Source organism: Sorex fumeus, unplaced genomic scaffold (genome assembly GCF_029834395.1).
Source record: "Sorex fumeus unplaced genomic scaffold, SorFum_2.1 ptg000072l, whole genome shotgun sequence".
Lineage (NCBI taxonomy): Eukaryota > Metazoa > Chordata > Mammalia > Eulipotyphla > Soricidae > Sorex > Sorex fumeus.
The window spans coordinates 63,487,639-63,508,115 of record NW_026606129.1 but is presented as its reverse complement, the minus strand read 5'-3'; the positions used below and the strand labels follow the sequence as shown (position 1 = coordinate 63,508,115).

General features: G+C 38.4%; 1 protein-coding gene across 9 annotated transcripts in view; it reads left to right on the top strand.

The window, feature by feature from the left end:
- Positions 1 to 20,477, top strand: part of CADPS (calcium dependent secretion activator) — a 550,520-nt gene that overhangs the window by 427,463 nt on the left and 102,580 nt on the right. For 5 of the 9 annotated variants that reach the window (XM_056129049.1, XM_056129052.1, XM_056129047.1 and 2 more), the window contains 3 exons: positions 10,516 to 10,622; positions 16,910 to 17,066; positions 17,829 to 17,970. In XM_056129049.1, coding sequence (XP_055985024.1) covers positions 10,516 to 10,622; positions 16,910 to 17,066; positions 17,829 to 17,970 — 406 coding nt within the window. Of the gene's footprint in view, positions 1 to 10,515; positions 10,623 to 15,609; positions 15,631 to 16,909; positions 17,067 to 17,828; positions 17,971 to 20,477 lie in introns of all 9 variants that reach the window. The other 4 variants (XM_056129048.1, XM_056129045.1, XM_056129050.1 and 1 more) reach the window with 1 other exon arrangement.

The following is a 20,477-nucleotide window of genomic DNA, read 5'->3' as shown; positions in this document are numbered from 1 at the left end:
TCTAACCACATGCGAGTGCCTTAACATTTATACTACCTCGTCAGCCAAGGATCAGCTATTTTATAAATATTAAATTGTGCTTCTTACACTCAGTGAGATAAGAATTTACTCTTCTGGGCCAGAGAGTGTATGACAGGTGGGGCAGTTGCCTTGCATGTGTCTGACCTGGGTTTGTTCCCTGAACATCGCCGGAAATATGATCCCTGAGCACAAGGCTGGAGTCAGGAGTAAGCCTTTAGGACCACAGGGGCGGTCACAAAACAGACAAACAAAAATACACACTTTTGCATATAGAAATCCTAAAGTAAAACAATGCTCTCATAATGTTGCCCAAATCTACACAATTTTTTAGTTACAGAGATTGAGTCTGAACATGAATTTAATTTCAAAGTCCATACCTCCAACTTATGTACTCTTAAACATTTTTTTTCTTTTTGGGTCATACCTAGCAATGCTCAGGGGTTACTCCTGATTTTGCACACAGGAATTATGCCTGGCGGTACTCGGGGGTCCATTTGGGATGCTGGGAATCGAACCTGGGTCAGCCACGTGCAAGGCAAATGCCCTACCCAGTATACTATCGCTCCAGCCCTAGTAAAGTAAAGTAAAGGCCCTCCCGTTGATCATCGATTTGCTCGAGCGGGCCCAGTAACGTCTCCATTGGAGACTTTGTTGTTACTGTGTTTGGCATATCGAATACTCTCGGTAGCTGGCCGGGCTCTCCGAGAGGGGCAGAGGAATCGAACTCGGGTCGGCCATGTTGGCTGCGTGCAAGGCAAACACCCTACCGCTGTGCTATCGCTCCAGCCCTAAACATTTATTATTTTAATCATAAGATTATAAGATCAAAAAGAGGTTTATCATAATCATCTTACCTCAAACCTTCCCTTGACATTCAGTGAAGTAGGCCTACAAAAGTCAGTTTCAAAATAAGATGAGAATCCAATCTGGGGATTCTGCATGTATTCAGAAGCCTTCACTACCCTACCTTAGTAGGGTAATGAAAAGCATGAAAATGTTGTGCCATATTGCTACCCAACCCCTTTCCTTGAAAGAAACAACGAGAGAAATAAAAAGTAATTATTAATAATAAAGATTAATAAATTACTGTTACCTGGTAGGATAAACATTTTCATACTTTTTACCATAAATGTTTTACATTTCATTCAGAAGATAATGGTCTCACTCATAAGCCACAACTGGCTGGAGGTCCCAATATGATAGCTGATGACAACCAGTGCCCACATGTTGGAATACTTTTTTGTACAATTTTGAGAAAACATTGCCTCAGAACCAGCCTGAGCACTCAGGATTTGTTACACCAAAACTTTAAATCATCATCTTGTTCCAGTGTGTTCCATAACCTCTCCGAAGCTCATTTTTATTATCTGTAAAAAAGGTGCTAATAATAGTTTCCCTCTGCTTGGATGGTGACAGAGACTAAAATGTATATTCCAAATAAATCTTTTAGCACAGTGTCTGGCAGGTATTTGATTGTCTGCTAGCTATTATTATTTGTTATTGGTTAAGATAAAACCTCCAACCCAAGTATACAATCCGAGTATATAATAAAGACATAGTATTGATTTCTGACATGGTATATAAAACATGCTTCCCAAACTTGAATGTCCATGCAATTTTCTAAGCACCTTGTTGAAAGGTAAACTTTCATTTAGTAGGTCTGGGGTCGAACCTGGAAGTCTGCATTTCTACAAAGTTCCCACTTCAGACTAAAACTACCAATCCAGGTGTTGAATGTTTTTTATGTCCCTGTACTATGAGAGGTAGTAAGACATCTTTGTGTCATCAATTTCAAAATTAAAGGAACCATGGGAGTGAGCAGTGAGCAAGGCAGCCATGGTCCCTACTCTCAGGGAGCTTACAATTCAGGAGAAAACCAAAGATATGATACAGATTGTTCCAGTGTAAACACTATCACTGTCACTGTCCTCCCGTTGTTCATCGATTTGCTCGAGCGGGCCCAGTAACACTGTGAGACTTGTTACTGTGTTTGGCATATTGAATACATCACGGGTAGCTTGCCAGGCTCTGCCGTGCAGGCGAGATACTCTCGGTAGCTTGCCGGGCTCTCCGAGAGGGGCGGAGGAATCGAACTCGGGTCGGCTATGTTGGCTGCGTTCAAGGAAAATGCCCTACCCACTGTGCTATCGCTCCAGCCCGTAAACACTATGGTAAATGGAAATGCAACACAACTGGCTTTCAGCTAGGGCAAGATCTTTGATATATTGCAGGCTGTGGTACGGTTTAGAAATAAAGGACTGGTTTCCCCCAAAGAGAACTATCTGGAGTATTACTTGGATTTCTTGCAGTATCATCCTTCCTGATGCCCCAAAACACAAAGGTTTGAGTGGCTATTTAATAGTGTAATTATGCCAGAATTCCTATTATCAAAGTCACAGGCAAAACAAATCCTCTTAAAAAATAATTTGGGCCTCATGAAAATAAGAAATCCCTGGAGGAACTGGACTTGGGGATAAAAAATTTAAGTCTATTTTGCTTACTATTTCCAATTGCTGACAGATTTCTTTTTTTTTGATTGTTTTTTTTTGTTTTGTTTTTGAGCCATACCCAGTGGTGCAGCGGTGCTCAGGGCTTACTCAAGGTTTTGCCCTAAGGGATTACTCTTGGTGGACTTTACCAGGAATCAAACACAGGTCACCGCATGCAAGGCAAATGCCCTACCCGCAGTACTATCACTTGGGCCACAATGACAGATTTCTTTCATGTGATTCTTTCATGGAAAGGGGTTGAGAAGAAAAAGGCCTCAGATGCACAATATTTTGATGCTATTTAATGACCCTCGAATAACAATATCTTGCTTTCTAAACAACTGTATAAAACCAGAGAACAATTTTTTTATTATTATTATTAGTGAAACACCATGAGGTACAGTTGTAGATTTACAAATTTTTGTGCTTGGATTTCGGTCATACCATGATCAAATACCCATCCCTCCACCAGTGCCCATTTTCCACCACCAGGATAATATCCCTCCCCTCCCACCCCCCCCCATCCCCCCTTGCCACTGTGGCAGGGCATTCCCTTTTGTTCTCTCTCTCCTCCTGGGTGTTGTGATCAGCAAAAGAGGCATTGAGTGGCAAACATGTTCAGTCCAGTCTACTTTCAACCTGCATCTCCCCTACTGGGAGGATCCTCCAAACACCCTCCACTTGGTGTTCCCTTTTCTATCTGAACTGTCCTTTCCCCTAGAATACCCGGCTGGCCTCTAGGCTATGGAGTAATCCTCCTGGTGTTGATCTCAGCTATTCTTGGGTATTAATCTAAACCAGAGAACAATTTCATTGGCTCATCAATAAGCTTAATTCCTGCAGCAATCATAATACCCATGATAATGTGGGGTGGTGTAATTGGCCTGACTTGGCTCACATGAGTATCCTCCATTCCATCCACATAAGAAATGTGATTCTGCATTTGTACCAGAACCCCGAGAAAAAAGGAAAATCCCCCAAGGAAAGTTGTTATAAGCATGACAGATGGTGACTACTGTATCTATCCAGATCACTTTTCTAAGGTGTAACAGCTGAATCTGAGGAACAAAACCTAATCTAGATACAATTATTTTTTTTAAAAAATGTGGAAGGAAAACATTACAGTAGCATAGTATTATTTTCTCTCTTGTGAAATGCAGCTTAATCTAATTTTTAAATGCTTTATCTTAAGTCATTTTCAAGTGTATTGAGATATCTGAAATTGTTCTCTGGTTTGAAAGTGTAACTCACAATGTATTCTATTCAACAGAATGGCTTAATACATTTGTTAATTAACTTGTGCGAGATAAAAGTTGCTTTATAGTTGATATTCATACAGTTGGGTGTCACTTAATACACAAATATATTCTAAGAAATACTTTGTTAAGCAATTTCATAATTGTAAAACATTTAGCTACACAAACTATAGTAGATATAACCTACTACACATCTAAACTGTATGGTACAAGGTTATTGGGTACACATCATTGACTGTGTGGGGACTTGTTGACTGAAACCTTATAACATATGACTGAAAACTTTTGACCAGAGAGGACAGGTCAATGAAGGATTGCACTGGGCAGGGTCCACTGAGAAATATTTGAAAACCTTCCCTGAGTAATAACTGTTAATTTCAGAATTTAATAGACATAGGGGACGATATATATGTATACATATATATGTATGTATGTATTAGTAAGGTCATACGTGCTCAAATGTAGGCATCAATAGAAGAGTTGCACCTTTGTTTGGAAGGCACATAATGGAATAGCTCCTGTTATTAAGGGGATCTCTTAAAGGCTTTTAAGCAGGAATAGAACAGGTTCTTATGTGGGCTTTGTACATCATATTGACTGCTGTATGGACAGAGAAGAGGAAGAAAGAGTTTAGGGATGACTTGGCATCTCTAGCAGTAGTTGAGGTGGAGAGTGTGATATTTGATTCACAGGTCAAACGCCCTTAGCAAGGTTGTGGGCAATAGTACAGCAGCAACAAATATCAAGAGTTGTTTGGGAGATATAATAGTTAAGCTCTGTATACAACCCATGGTCTTATGGAGGAGGTATAAATATGGCTGCAGTTGGGGTAGAGAAATAGCTTAAAGGGATAGAGCACATGTGCTGCGTGCTGGGGCCCGGTTCAATGCTGACACCACATGGTCCCCTAAGCACCATTATGAATGACCTCTGAGTACCACTAGAAGTGATCCTGAGCAGAGAGTCAGGAGCAGCATCTGTACACTGCTGGTTGTGGCAAAAAATAATAGACCAACATGATTTCAATTAAAAGAGTAGAGAAAATAATTCATAGTTTCTTCTGCCATTTTGTTATCAGTATTTTTATTGTCCTAAAATGGATTATTCCAGAAGAAAGTGATGAGGATATAAGGAATCCAATATGTAATGATAACCCCACTACAGGAGTTATATTGAATTTGAATATTGCATAAGATACATGATCTGTATGCCATCATTTTTAATAAGACAGATACTCAACACATGATGATATAGATATCTTATCTGTTCCTAACCCAGCTTTTATTCACCTTCATACCCAGATCATAGCAGATTATAACAGGCTATTTCCAGTAATGGCATAATACTAAGAAGTGAATCTTCAGCAACACATCAGATAGGTTTGTATTTGTTAGTAAGTTGGGTTTCCATCAATCATATCCATCTCTCATATGATATTTCATGGACCGGCAATTCACTCACTTGAACCAGAAATGGTCAAGTTATTTAAGGGCTCATTGGAGTCTCTCTGTCTCCTGGATGCTTCTTTTTCCTTGGCTTAGCTGAACATGTAGAGGAATTCTCTTTTTGTTTTTCGGCAGTCAAATTTAACTCTCTCTCTGGAAGCCAAGCAGATTTAATTGTGTAAACAGGAGCACTGGTAATTGGGAAAATGAATTTGGAAACCAAGGTATGATGTTTTTGTTTTGCTCTGTTGGGGGGGAAAGGGAGCTTGTTTTTCTGTGGTGGCAAACCTCACTGTCAGAATTCTGGACAGCCACTTGGCAGGAGGGAATCCCTTTATGAATTTCTCATCAAGACCCATTGAGCTAAAACATGTATCTGTTGTCTCATGGGTTATGGATCAGCCTGGAGACGTTTCATTGTTTTTATGAACCACCAGATTGAGTGTGTTTCTACACAGGTTCAGTTATCTGGGTAAGAATGAGCAAGAAATTTCTCGTGAGAATCACACACTCAGGTGAAACATATTCATCAAAAGAGTCAGGAGATACATGTAACTCTAGCCACAGCTCTAGATGGGCAGTTGATTTTTAACAAAATATAAAATATAAAATATGTTTTTATAATGAAAAGATGAGAATTTGCCTTCATTTAAATACTCATCACTTAAACTGTTTTTCTAAACTCCATATATGCATGTTTTCCCAAACAAAACATTTAAATAAGAGGAAACTGGTAAATTAATTTTGTCCTGTATTCAAAACATTCAGTTACTCCTGAAAAAAAGGGATCTCATTAGCTTTTGATTTTAATAGATGGATGTGCCAGAATATTATATTTATCCTTTTTTTCTAAATCTTTAAAAAATAATAGGACTAGAATTTTAGTTTTTATAATTCCGAAGAAAAATTCATTTCCCCAGCTGAAAATTCAAGCAAATCAAGACGCAAACTTGGCAATGAAATATGTACCTCTCGCCATACAGACTGCTTTGTGCATGAGAACAACTAGAAAGGAGCAGGTCCAAGGTTAATGAGACACTCATTAAAGAGAGAGAATTATGGAAGCTGATAGTGCTTTGTGCCTGTGTTGAAGGAGAGGCTATTGTTATAGGATGTTTGCTGTGATGATATTGTAAACCACATGACAGATGGGTCAAGTGCTGATTACGGTATTCTAACATTTGGAATAGCAAGTAACATATTTGATAAGCTGGCAAGTTTTTATATATGATTCAACCCACAATATAAAAGCCATGAGAATTCCAAATTGAAAATAATTAAATGAGCTGGAAACAATCAGATACCACACATTTTCCCCCAAAATGACAGATTTTGACATGTTGAAATTCCACAAAGGGAGCAAGAATATTCCCTAGCTCACTTTAACTAATAATGGCCCTTCATCTGCTTTTGCAAAGCAATTAATTGCCTTCTCACAATGTTGAGGATAACAATAAACATTTGTAGGCACCTTCAGCTTTATGGAGATTTGCCCCATGCAACACTTTATTTGCTCTTATCGGCAACCTGGCAAGGTATGTAAACACAGAAAAAGATTCTTATTCTCAATTTATAGATAAGGAAACTTATCGATCAGGAGCGTAGAGAGTTGGAAGGTGAATGTACAAAATTACCTGGGAAATTAAATAGCACATTAGGATGAGAAGCCAGATCTTCCAGCTGTGAATACATCAAGCCCTTTATCTGGTCGACTGAAAGGAGGAAGAAGCTATTGGCATCTAGGAGTTCTTTATTGTTCAAAAGTCTATCTTCTGGTCAATGTTGTTGCCTCCATCAGTCACGTGTATCCATCTGGATAAAGACATCAGCCTTTGCGGTCAGCCTCTGAGTGTCTCAGTGTGGTAGGGCTGGTGACACTGGTAAGAGTCCCACCCTTGTCAAACAATGTCACATTTTTGTAATGTCTAGTAATGCTAAGAAAGCAGCCACTCTCCATTTGTGTTGTATCATCTTTGCTTCTTCAGTTGTTCTTTGGAGAATTCATCATCTTACTCACCATCCTATGTTAAAGTCATTTTGTCTCTTTACTTTTTTACTGTCTCCCTTTCACCTACCTGAGCAGCCTCCCCGCCATCTCCTGGGCCTTCTCCACCCACCCAAAAGCAGACCAGCATGTTATATCAGAGACTCAAAGGCATGCCTAGGCCAAAATCAAGTACTGTAAACTTCTTACCATTCCTTTATTCAGCAGCTTTATAGTTTAGTTTGCTTTTCTGTTCATTTTTCTTAAAATTTGTCTCGGTTTAGAAGGTAGCACTAAGGCTTAGACTCTCAAGTTAGACACTGGAGGTTTCAAGAGACTCGAAAGAGAGCATTTATTTCCAAATGTCCACATTTTTTTTTCCGTCTAACTATGTCTGACATATGCAACATTTTCAAATCTCAATGTCAGCACAAAATAACATTGTTGTTGCATAACATTTTGCATGATGATTTTTCTATGTTATGAGCTACAATTCTGTTGTATGAAATGTTTACAAAGTCTATTGTATTTTTAGTTCCCTTTCATTCAGTGCTCCAGCTAATCCAAGATTGTGTGAGAAAAATGTTACTGTACATTTCAAGACAACATAAGTCACCCCCCCCCCCAGCCCAATTCATTTCTGTGCACAAATTTCTCCTCGGCCTCTCTTGGGGGACGGAAGGAGGTGCTAGAAGATATTGCACAATATTTTCTTTAAAGACAACATCTAAGTGAAGTCAGTTTTTGCATTTCTTTGCCATTTATCTAGAAAGTTAGCTAGGCAAATGAGGAGGAACATAGTGCTGTATCTCAAGAAAGTGGTTTGGTCAACAGATGATGGAATTGCAGCTGATTCATCACGAGTAAATAAAAGCTAATTTGGGTAATTGGATGATCAAGTGTTCTAGACTAAAGAATACTTAACCTGCTAACTTTAATGGTGTCATGCTAAAGCTAAATTGAAAAAGGTTTTATTAAACATACTGTCTGTATATATACATTAGGCATACACATATCTGTGTATGTGTGCACATACTCAAAATGACTGCGTGCACATATACATTTTATGTGTATCTACTGATATATATATATTGTAGTCAATCTGAGAGTACTGCATATTAAAACAAATCTTCAGGTGGTCCTAGCTTAAACATCTTGAATTTCTCCAAATATAAAAATCATTCCATTTTAAAATAAAATTCAATTAAAGTATCAGTGGGAATTTAAAAAATTGCTTACATTGCATATATTGTACAGCTAGAATTCCCCTACATTTGGGGAGCTTTCCACCCAAAAGGACAATGCTCTCAGTTTGTAAAGCAAGAGATTTCAAAGATGTGCCCCCAGGTGGGATTTCCTGCAGATTTGTATTAATGTGCAGGCTTGTCTGCTTACGAGAAATGTATGTAAGTGTGTGATGTGTGTATGTAGGTGTATTTGTCTAACGGGTAATAAGCATAGGATGAGGAATTTGCAAACTGATGTGTAAATGTGAGTAACAACTAATGAAAGATAGTGCCCTATGCATATTTACTGTCAGAATGCAAATACCTCATTCTACACATGTTACCCCAAACATATATACGCAGTATGTTTGTAGAAATCACTGAAAGTCTACTGAAATTACGGTAGTCTACTTACTAAATTATAAATAGGGTCCAGATACCATAGAAGAACAGAAATCAATTTTGTCACTAATTTTTTCTCATAGTCATTGCTCTGTATTTGGTAACGAGTTGTCAGTTCCAAGGTCCCCATAGCTGAGTGTTGGATCTTCACTGATGATCTGCATACTTATATTCCCTTAGCTTCTACCTGAATTCCCTACTCATGTTCAGCTACATTTTCATGTGAATGCAATGTTCAGATGGAAATCAATAGAGCTCTCCATTGGCCTGAATCCAGAAAGTACATTTTCAAACTAGTGATCAGAACTTCTAGGGCGGAAATTTTCAACACCTTAATAATCTTATGTAATCCCATCTATTGCTCTTAGCTTCCATTGTGAAAATATTCTTCACAGCATTTCACTGAATTTAATTCCACTAGTGAATAGTCAATCATTAATTATCAGATACAGACAGTTCACAAATTCATAAATAAAGTGTCTGTTCTCTTGAAAACCAGCAACTTCCATGATTTTAACACCTATGGTAAGTGACAAGAGAGATACTCAAAGGGTAAGGCCCTTGCCTTGTATGTGGCTGACCCAGTTCAATCTCCACTATTGCAAACGGTCTCAGAGCATGACACAAATGATTCCTGAGCTCCACGGGGTATGTTCCAAACTATCCTTCTAAACTTAAATAAACAAAACCCCATGTGCCAACTAATTGTTATTGTTTTATGCCTCATTTTCTAAATGACTCTAAAAAGGTCTGAGCATGAAATAAAAGTTTCCCTGTGAGACTAATTAAATTTATGCCATTTTTATAACAAGGACTTTACAAATGAAACCTATACTTGACTTGCCCCATAAGAAAAAAAAGTTTCTATGTATGGCAAAATACTGGCATTGCCAAACTTTGGAAAGGCCAGATTGTAAGGGATGCACCAGAAAACAGCATTCAGAATGTTTTTGAATCCTATAAAATATACAACCTTTTAATACAATAGAAAATTTTAAAACAAAAATAGTTAAGTATATTGTTGCCACCAAAACCAAAATTTTAATTTTATCAACCAGTGGCACCAATTCATACAACTTCCTCCAATTTTTACCTTCAACAATCCTTTAATAATTTTCTATTTTCTTCTATCTTGTGGCTCAGGAATGCCCATTAATTGTCAATCTCCTGCCTGAGCAACTTAAAACATATCTTTGAAGTTGCTTTTTTCTAACAAACATTCCTGCATGTTAAACCTGAAATCATGTAATAAGAAATCATGCTGTTGTGTCAATTGTTTAGGGACAAGTCTAGGAAACAAATGCAGCAGCAACCAAGATGAAGTTTCTCTTTTGTGTCTTCCCACTTCAGGTAGCAAGAACAAAGGCTAGAGAATGACTACAATAGTACATTTATGCTGTCTTTAAAGAATATGTGTACAAAATATCACTAAATTAGAAATGGGCTCTTTGGTAGCTTGCTGTGCAAATTTGAAGCTGGAGCACTGTTTTTTATTAATATGTAGTATGATGATGGTTATAATGATAAAATGGCTTTATGGTTTGCTCATTACTAATTATGTGGCACTTAACATTTGCATGACACTTCTTCAAAATTTGTTAACTATTCAGATTTCCTTATCCACTAGTTCTAATGGTCACAAGAGCAGACCGCCACTTTCTCTGAATTTTAACACAAATTCTTGTACTACAGAAAATGTAGGCCGGTTAATCACTCCTGCCAAAAAGCTTGAAGATACAATACGTCTTGCTGAACTAGTCATTGAAGTTCTCCAACAAAATGAGGAACACCACGCTGAGGTGAGCAAGCGAGGTGGGAAATTTCCCTTGGTCTCCCGTATGAGGTTGCAGAACTGATTCTTCCAGTGACATGAATAAGATGCCTTAACACCCATTTTCTTTCAACTGAGCTTGCAAAGAGTGTGAAAGAGAAGTTTTGCGAGAAAGAGACTTTGGACAGTTACTTAGAACAACCAAAAGGTGGTTGCGTGTTATACAATCTTAAATTTTCAAACATTTCTAACAACGAGCCTCATAGGTAAGTATATTTCAAAGATGTACTCAAGGAGCATATGGTTGTTGTTCAAAACACAAAATATTTTTTAGTTTTTTTTCTGTGGTTGTTTATGTTGCCACTACTGTTGCTTTTATTTTACTGGTGTGTGGACCATGGGCCATCTTTTAAAATAGATCTCTGTAAATTTGCTTGTGCCAGAGTCTCCATTTGTTAATTTTCAATGACCTGGGTTGCTAAATACAATGAAAGAAACAAACAAGTCTATGTTGTTCAACTTGTCAATGCTTCAGCATCCATCTAAATAAAGACAACTCACTTTTCTTTTTTTTGCAAAAAAAAAAAAAAGTTCAAATGATCGCTTTGATCATCATAAACCAAGGCAATTTAAAGCTAACTAAATCTCCAACTTATAAGGACTCAAACATCTCAACTCCTCCAAGTAAAGATTCCAAGATTTTACTATGGTCACACAATTTGGGATCACTGATCATTGCTTGTTTCAAAAGTAAAATTAAAATCATAACCCTAAAAGTCACCTTTTGAAAATTGCACTGCTTCTTTCTTCCTCTCCACTATAGTGAAAGGGTAGAAAAAAAAGTGGGGGGTGGGGTTATTCTCAGGCACCTGAAATGATCATTCGTATGGCTAACTGAAAATTGACAGTGTAGTTCAATAATATAAATACACCTTAAATCAAGTCATCCCAACTAATGCCTGATTGCATATTTAAATTTCCTCCCTGTTTGTCTACTGTTCCACTGAATCGTGGCTGATCATGGCAGGGAAAAGAGGTATGTGACTAAACCCAGTGAGCCAGCCACCTGTTGTCAGAGTCTATGCATGTCCTTCTAGTACCATATCTTCTAGCGGGATTTTTCCTGGGTGCTCCTGCTTTCTAACACTGACCCACGGAATGTAACAGCAATTTCCAGTGGACTGCCTGTGACTTGGGTGACCTTCCACAGAAGGGTAAATGTGGGGGTAATTCTCTTGTGCGTGCATGAAGCAACTGATAACTTAATGACTGCAGTTACATCCCGACACATGCCTACTACCTGCCTTGATTCTGTTCTTAGCCTGTCATAGTTTTCCTATGTCCGTCTGTACTTTCTTAGAGCAGATGAGTACTGAACATAGTAACCAGTAGCTAGCCACAGTGATACTAATCTTTCTCTACAACTGTCTGTATGTGAACCATATATACAGCATTTATATAGAGAGAGAGTACCAAGGAATGATCATTCCCCCACAAGGCCCTGAGAATGGAATGCAAAAAAATCATCGTGAAGCAGGTATGACTGACTATAGCAGCACCCAGAAATGCACAACCTGGAGAAAGAAGAGAGGTCAAATCAACAACCTTCAAATATTAAAATGCAAATTTAAAAATTTTTAATTAAAATTAAAAAAATTGAAATACAGAACTAGCTTCCAGTCATATAAAATTAAATTAGGCTATAATTTTATTTATCCTCTATCTATCCCCTATAATGTTCTTTTTCAGATAAAAGACACTTGGGGTTTGAGTAGTGATAAGTATATTCTTAAGAATGTTCTTACCAAATTTGTCCCCAGAGAGATAGAGGGATTCTGAACTGTTGTCTTTGGATTGGGTATGTAAGGTTTTTCCTACAATACTAAGCCAAATCAACACATTTTGAAAGCATGATTTTCTCAGTAACAGGTGTGATTGATAGGAAAAGGACAAATATACTTGACTTAATCACACTATTTTCTGAGACTACTCTAGGCTAAAAAAAATTTTGCACATTTCTCCAAATTATTTATAATAGGTACCGAAGTAGATATGCCAAAGAAGAAATTTACCCCTTTTCAAAAACTCACTTTTCCATTAAGAGCTGATCATTGCGAAACTAATTAGCATCACCAAAGAAGTATTTTAATCTCACATACTTCAAGTCATTCAAGACACATAAATAAGGTGGAAGTCAATTGAATTTTGTTCCCATTTGCAAACTTTCTGAGTAAGAAAAGGGAGCCAAGGTCTACTTTGGAATTGGCAGACCAGTCTGCTTTCAGAAAAATATGTGGGATTAATTCCCAAACTACTGATTTCACCCCATCACACAATACCATTAATCAACCAAAAGCTTCCTGTCTGCTGAGCACTGTGGCCACTTGTGCTTTTCTAAAAGACAAGGAGGCATTGGGCAGCCTTGACCTTCAGACACTGAAGTGGCAGTAGTTGCAAGCCCAGGCTCTGTGCCAGAGAAGCCTACATTAATTTCCAATTTTGCTACTCTCTTGCTTGGTTATATCAATTTAGTTAGCAGACTAAAATTATCCCATAAATGAGAAATAACAAGACACCCAATCTCCACTGTTCATTGTTAAGATTAAATGAAATGAATCATGTGGTATAATGCCAGGCACATAGTAAGCACTCAAAAAATCTTGACTGTTATTATTAGGAATAATCTAAGGATGCAAAACTTATAAATATGTCATCATAGATCAGATAAAATCTGGTGGAAATTCTCTCATGGTACAAATGAGAAGTATTGAAGACTGTGTTAAAAGGAGAGAGGGTCATTTCACTATACTGCTCCCTGTTCTCAAGTTCCCTTACAGATTCAATCCCCTGGAAGCCGCTGATGCCCCAGTCCACCCCAACTCCACTCACTGAAATTTCATGGGGCAGGGCCAAGTATCAGTAAATTGTAAAATTTCTCAGATCATTCCAGACCATAACATGGTTCAAGAGCCACTGGGCTGCAACTGAAGAGGGAATGTACTAGCACTCAAAGATAGGATTTTTCTTTTTTTTACTGCTGAAATAATGAAATGTTAAAAAGCTTTTCTGGTCATCAACACTTGGTGTCATGTTCCCTGGAAGCTCAATAAATTCTGGGAAATCACTAAACCCTAAGTGTGAACCTTGATTGTACAGCCTTGGACCACACAGATGAAAGAGATGAGTAGACCTGTCTCTTCTGCCAGAAAATAATAATCCATTTAATGTAAATGTGCCGAAGGGGAAAAAATCCCATCGACTAGAATTCATCATTTATACACACATGCAGTAAATGGCAATAGCTGTCACACATATCTTGTGTGTGTATGTGTGTTTGTGTGTGGTGCTGAATATCAGACCCAGAGACTTGCAGGCAAGGCAAGCATGCTTCTGCTAAGCTACATGCCAGGCCTCAAATTGATCTTTTAATTCTGCTCGGAGAGGTTTTGTTAGTCACGCATGTGTGCAAGCACACACACATACACATGCACACACACACACACACACACACACACAAAACGCCTTCACGCACTGTTGCTTCACCATCCTAATCTCTCTCTATGTATATGTATGTATATGTATATATGTATTGTGGTATACAAAGGGGTACATATATACATGTAGTTTGTGTGCAGAATATACGGTGTGTTCAGTGTGGTCTAATATACCCCTAAAGCATACAGCTTTACCTTTCAATAATGAAAAGCATGAGGTAAGTATTTAAAGTTCTATCACTTTATTATCTTTGAAAACGATTTCTATAGATTTCAAATACCCACGAATTTTATGCTGACTTCATATACAAACAGCATTCACCTGTATAAGGAGGCACAAAAGAAACAAAGTTGTGTGTGTGCGTGTGTGTTTTAACTTCTCCCTCGATCAACCCAATCACATAGACCCTGTTTATTTGATTAAAATTATGATGGTAGTTTTTGGTTGTTGCTGCCCTTGCCAGAATCTTTTTCTCCTCAGGAATTCCAGTTTGCTTCAGGGGTTCTGAAAGAATAATTTGGGTCGTCTTCACTCCTACACTACAGACATTCTATTCACTTTCTTAGAATCTCAGATTTCTCTGACTTCAGTGGTGATAAGTAATCATTGTTCCATGTAGGGCTACTTATCTATTAAAAATGCAATTGCAACTATGAACCGAGTTCTCTATAGATAGTAAAAGTGGATGCTTCTTATGGCTTCAGATTTGCAATTTTTAAATAAAGCTGGTAAGAGCCAGGTATGATATTGGGTAAGAAACATTCAGGCATAAATGCTTGGGTTGGTTTTTCTGTTCTGTATTATTTCTCATCATTCTGAAGCAAATTATGTGTGGGAAGGCAGCTCAGTTTCCCAATAACTTTCTTGGACTAAGTCTGAAGAAGTAAAGTTAGTTAACAAAGAAAAAGTATTAGATATTTCTGTGCCTTTGAGAAGTAGCCTGCCTCAAGATTAATGCCAATCAATCCTCCTTGTTTGGGGATGGGTGGGAGTGGTAATCCACCAGGTTATACTATTTAGAAAGTTTCTGCCTAAGGCAGGTGTCTGGGAGAACTCTGGGGTGGGATGGAATATTTTTTTACTCTATTGTATTTAACCAGGGAGTAAGTAGAAGAACCCCAAGTCCCAAGGGCCCCACCCTCAGGTTATCAAAGTACAATAAAACTTCATTGATTCAGACCCATTTACTCAAAATTTAACAATAAATAAACAAAACAAAAAATAAATGCTTAAAGAAAATGTTCTAAATGGATAATCCCATCCAATATGATGACCAATTCATACCTTTTTGGTGCTCAAGGGTTCCCTGCATTTAAGAGCACCAAAATGATATCTCTTTCCAGAAATCCTAATAATTTAGGCTATTTTGTGGAAAATGTAGCACTCCACTTTTCTCATTACTCTGAATCAGAGAAGTTTTACTGTAAATTAAAATGGAAACAGCAGGTGTCTATTTCCAGCCAACCTGACCTTGCAGAATGGTCCATGACTTGATTTTTTCCATTTAATTTGCAAACCAGCCACATGTTGATAAAGGAGAAGTAAGTAAAATGAAATCTCATGAAAGAAGAGAGGTGTACCCTTAATCTACCTCCTAGTGGCTGTTAGAATATCCCCAAATAACTAATCGATCACAGAAGAGCTTGGCCATTGAACAAACTCTTTCATTTATGGAATTATTTCCATAATCATCTTTCATGTTTCCAAACACCTTCCCATCATTTTTTTCCTTTTTTCTACTTTTTTTATTATTTTATTATTATTATTATTATTTTTTTGGTGAATGCTCCGGAAAGTGTTTCTGATGTAAATACTTTACGGCCTGGGATAGAGGTGGGGGGAGGAGAGGTCTGGGTGAGGGGAGGTGGTGTCAGGGGCGTGGTTGAGAAAGGATTTGTTTTTGTTTTTCTGCTCTCTTCAGAATCAGCATTAAAAAGGGGTGGGAGCCTGTTGACACCGCCACTCATTCTGCATGCTCCCTGCCAGAAATGATTAGTCAACATGCATGCATGCCTTTCAATTGCATTCACATTTGGCCCAGTCCGATGTGAATGTGGTCCCTGAGACTCTGCACAGTGATTCCCCAGGAGCAAATGTGCATGAAAATGAGTTACTTCACTGAGATTTTTTGGTTTTCAACAGTCATATGTGTCAAATCCCTAGAAAAGTTAAGTTACAATCTTAAAGAGTATCTCCTAGATTAAGTCTGATCTTCCCCCACAGACATGATACAAAACCAGAGTATCCATTGTGTTAAGAGATTTTGACTCTAAAGTTTTGTGTCATTGGCACCAATGGTTTTCTTCAACTTGCTAGGGAAGAGGAGTAACATTTCCAATATATAGGGAAACATGAGTCACTGAGCTTGTGTGAGACTGTCCACAAACATGAGCCGCAGATATATAGATACTGGTGGAAAATAATTGCAAAATTTCAAGCTAGACCGGCAGAAAACCCATAAACACAGTGAAGAAACTCCCAAATTCTAATATCTTTGAGCAAGAACTAGCTAATAGTAATCAAGAGCATGACTCTAAACATAGTGAGTTATTGTAAATTGAACAGAGACGTCCATGCCTGTCTTTCTGCTGCTGTATCAGAATAAGTCAGGCCTAGAATCAAGAAGAGAATTGCCTTGGGACCCTCAGAGGCCCAATTATATCGAACTGCTGTTCTCTTTACAATAAAATTACCAAATCCTGCCGGATGCACAATTACTCTTGAAGAGCGAGGGCTTGAGCTTGCATGGAAAGTGTCGGAGAGACTCATTGCCTCCTTTTTCTGTGCTTTGTTTGTTTGTTTCTTTGCCGAATTTCAAAGGCCTTTGCGTGGTGGTCGGACTTGATGGTGGAGCACGCTGAGACCTTCCTTTCACTCTTTGCTGTGGACATGGATGCAGCCCTGGAGGTGCAGCCCCCTGATTCATGGGACAGCTTTCCAGTGTTTCAGCTGCTGAATGATTTTCTCCGTACAGACTGTATGTATTGCCTTTGGCTCACTTTTCTAAGTAGTGTCCAGATAAACCAATTGCAAAAGCACCCCGATCATGGGCAGAATACAGGCTAGTTACAGCTCTTTGTTGTTTTACGATTCTTAAAAAAGATGGACTTTCATCAACAGTTTTTTTTCTTCCAATGAGTGCCCTGTTCAGGGAAGCCCTCTCTTAACGAGGCAGAAGAACCCAAGAGCAATGAGAAGTGGTGCCTGTGCTCATGTGTTTTATTTGCTCTTGAACAAGTTAATTAACTTAACCTCTTCACATTTTGCAGTTTTCCTCAAAAGACACTTTCCGGTTGAAAACAGTTTCTAGCTAACACCCGAAGCATTTCAGTGTATCTTACAGCAACATATGTCTATGGATACTTCCCTCTCTAGGGACAGTGATTAAAAAAAAAAAAACAAGGAGAGGACCCCGTATTCTTACTTCCTAGTAGGTAATGAGCAGGAGAGAGTAGGTGCAACGAAGAGATTAAAAGAAAATTGTGTCCGTTGTTATTTTTGTTATTTTTAAGGAAACAATTTTGTTGTTGAGTGACACAGATAGTTTCAAGGTTCATAAGTTCCATTTCCCATCCATGCAGGACTTAAGCATGAATTTCAATTCTACTCGCATATTTTTTTTCTTTTTATTATTTTTTTAAGAGGTTTGTTTGAGATAGAATAAAAATCTCCAGTGCATCTGTTGATAGTTGTTAAAGTAACTGTGGGTTCTTATCATGCTTCTGCTTATCTGTTCCAGATAACTTGTGCAATGGAAAATTTCACAAACATCTGCAAGACCTGTTTGCCCCGCTGGTGGTTAGATATGTGGATTTGATGGAGTCCTCAATTGCACAATCCATTCACAGGGGCTTTGAGCGGGAGTCATGGGAACCAGTCAAGTAAGGAAACCTCTTTTGATACAATAGGAGGTTGGGTGCAATTGGCTGGAGAGTCAATCAGATCTGGATTAATGGTGTCTCAGAGTTTTCATTGTTAGCATTGACATACTGCAGATATGGATATGTTTGCAGCAATGATAGTTGTAGTTTCCACCAAAAGCAGGAGCACGAGGAAGGAGAGAAATGTTTTGTGAAATTAAACCTTTGTTTCGTGAGATAAAATAAATAAGGGGATATACATATGACTGTGATATCTGACCTGTGTATCTTACTCTAATGCTGTTTATTTCTAGGTGTTGATGTTTCCCAAATTGTATTCCATAGGTATTGAGGCAAAGGGTCAGCACGCTTTTATGTAAAGGACAGAGAGAAAATATTTAGACTTTTGACTGCAAAATCTCTATCATAACTATGCAACATTGCCGCATAGCACAGATTCAGCTAAAAACAGTAGTAAAATGAATTAATGTGTGTGTGTGTTCCCATAAACTTTTATTTATAAAATCTAGAAACTAGCCTTTGGGTCATAGTTTGCCATTGTCTGAACCCAGAATTTAGTAAACTCTATGCAGTCTTGCATCACTTTAAGCATACCTATTCTGGGAAATGCATCTTTAGGTGATGTTGTCATTGTACAAGTGTTACTGAGTGTAATTAGATAAATCGAGATGGTGGCCCTTTTTCCACATTTATAAGTCTGTGCGCTGTATATAGGGACCATTGTTGAACATGTGGTTTGCCATTGGCAAGAAGGTCATTATACAGAGTTTGACTGTATTCACCTCCCCTCCCCACTACACCCTGTCTCCTGTGGAGCAACTTATCATACCTGCACATTCAAAATTCTGAGAATACAATGATTTAGAACCTTAACTCAGGACTTCTGTATGTATCTAACTATACTCCTCTTTTCTGTTGTTGCTGTTTTGTTTTGTTTGGGGACCATACCCGGAGATGCATAGGGATTATTCCTGACTCTGCACTCAGGAATTACTCCTGATGGTGCTCGGGACCATATGGGACCACATGAGAACCCAGATTGACCATGTGCAAAACAAGCATCTACCTCTGTAATCTCTCTGGCTCTGCTCTTCTTTTTTATTCCCCTAGCTTTGGGGGCCAGACCCAGTGATTCTCAAATGCTCTTCTCTGTTTGGTACTATGGGTCATTCCCAGAGATGCTCAGTGGACCATGCAGTGCCGGGGATTGAACCCAATTGTCATGCATGCGAAACACGTGCTCACCTCATTGAGCTATCTCTCTGACATCCTGCTTCTTATTTCTTAATATTCTATAAGAAAAATTATAGGTTATAAATTGCCAATTTCCATAGCTTCTTGGCAAATCTGAGATCCTATTGTAAATTGCCTGAGAGATTCAGTGCACCCTCCCTTCCTTAGCAAGAAGGAGGACTATGGTTCATAGCCTCCTGATCAGTATTCCCTTTCCAAAGAAATAAAGAATTCCTAGTTGGAGAGAATGTCCTGGTATTACTTGAAAAACCTTAGCAGGGCTAGAGCAATAGTACAACAGGGAGGGCGTTTTCCTTGCATGTGGCCAACCTGGGTTCAATCCCCATATGGTCCCCCAAAGTACTGCCAGGAGTAATTCCTGAGCACAGGGCCAGGAATAACCCCTGAACATTGCTGGATGTGACCCAAAAAGAAAAAAAATAAAATTAACAAAGCCTAGTATTAGCTCATACTACCACTTTTTTAATTTTATGAGAAAATCATTTGTTCTTTCAAGTATTTTTCATTATTAGGTTGTAGCAACCTATGTAGAGCAAAATGGGGAAATGTTATGAGTACTCTAAGGTATTCAAAACAAATATGCGTGGACTCTTCCTCAATGGAGAAGCTTTGACTTATGCCTACTAATTAAGGGTTTTCTGAGTTGAACCCCCCCATATGAAACTCTGACTGATAAAGAAATTCATGTTTTAATTCATTACAGTATTTGTGACAAATTAGTGATAAGGAAAATAGCTATCCCAACATTGTCCCCTCCCTGCCCACTTCTGAACCAAGCATGAAGTTTCTGGACTAACCCTTCTGAAAACAGCTTCCTGGTAATAGTCCTTTCTTCGCACTTAGCAGGTATCTGCATCTTTAGCTGGCTGTTATCAAGGTTAGACCAGTCTCAATACGGCTCTGCTGCTTCTAACGCGGGAAAATACAGCTCCTGAATGAGGAACCATTGTCAAAGTATTCTGGATTGGGTTTTGTTTTGAACCTCTCAAGTGTTGCTCACAGGATCCAACATCTACTCCCAATGTTACATAGCCAACTGGACCAGCAGTTCAGTGCTAGGGCCTAGGAATGTGGTACTTCTCTAACCCTATGGTGATAGGGACCACCAAGGTCACATCAGCAAAGTTTGCAAGTCTCCAAGGCTAGCACCCAGCAGTGCTTAAGAGACACTGTGGTGCCAGGGATTGAACTCAGTAGGGAAAACTCTATATCTTCTGAATTCTGTGTTTTCAGATGTTTATTATTTTCCAGAG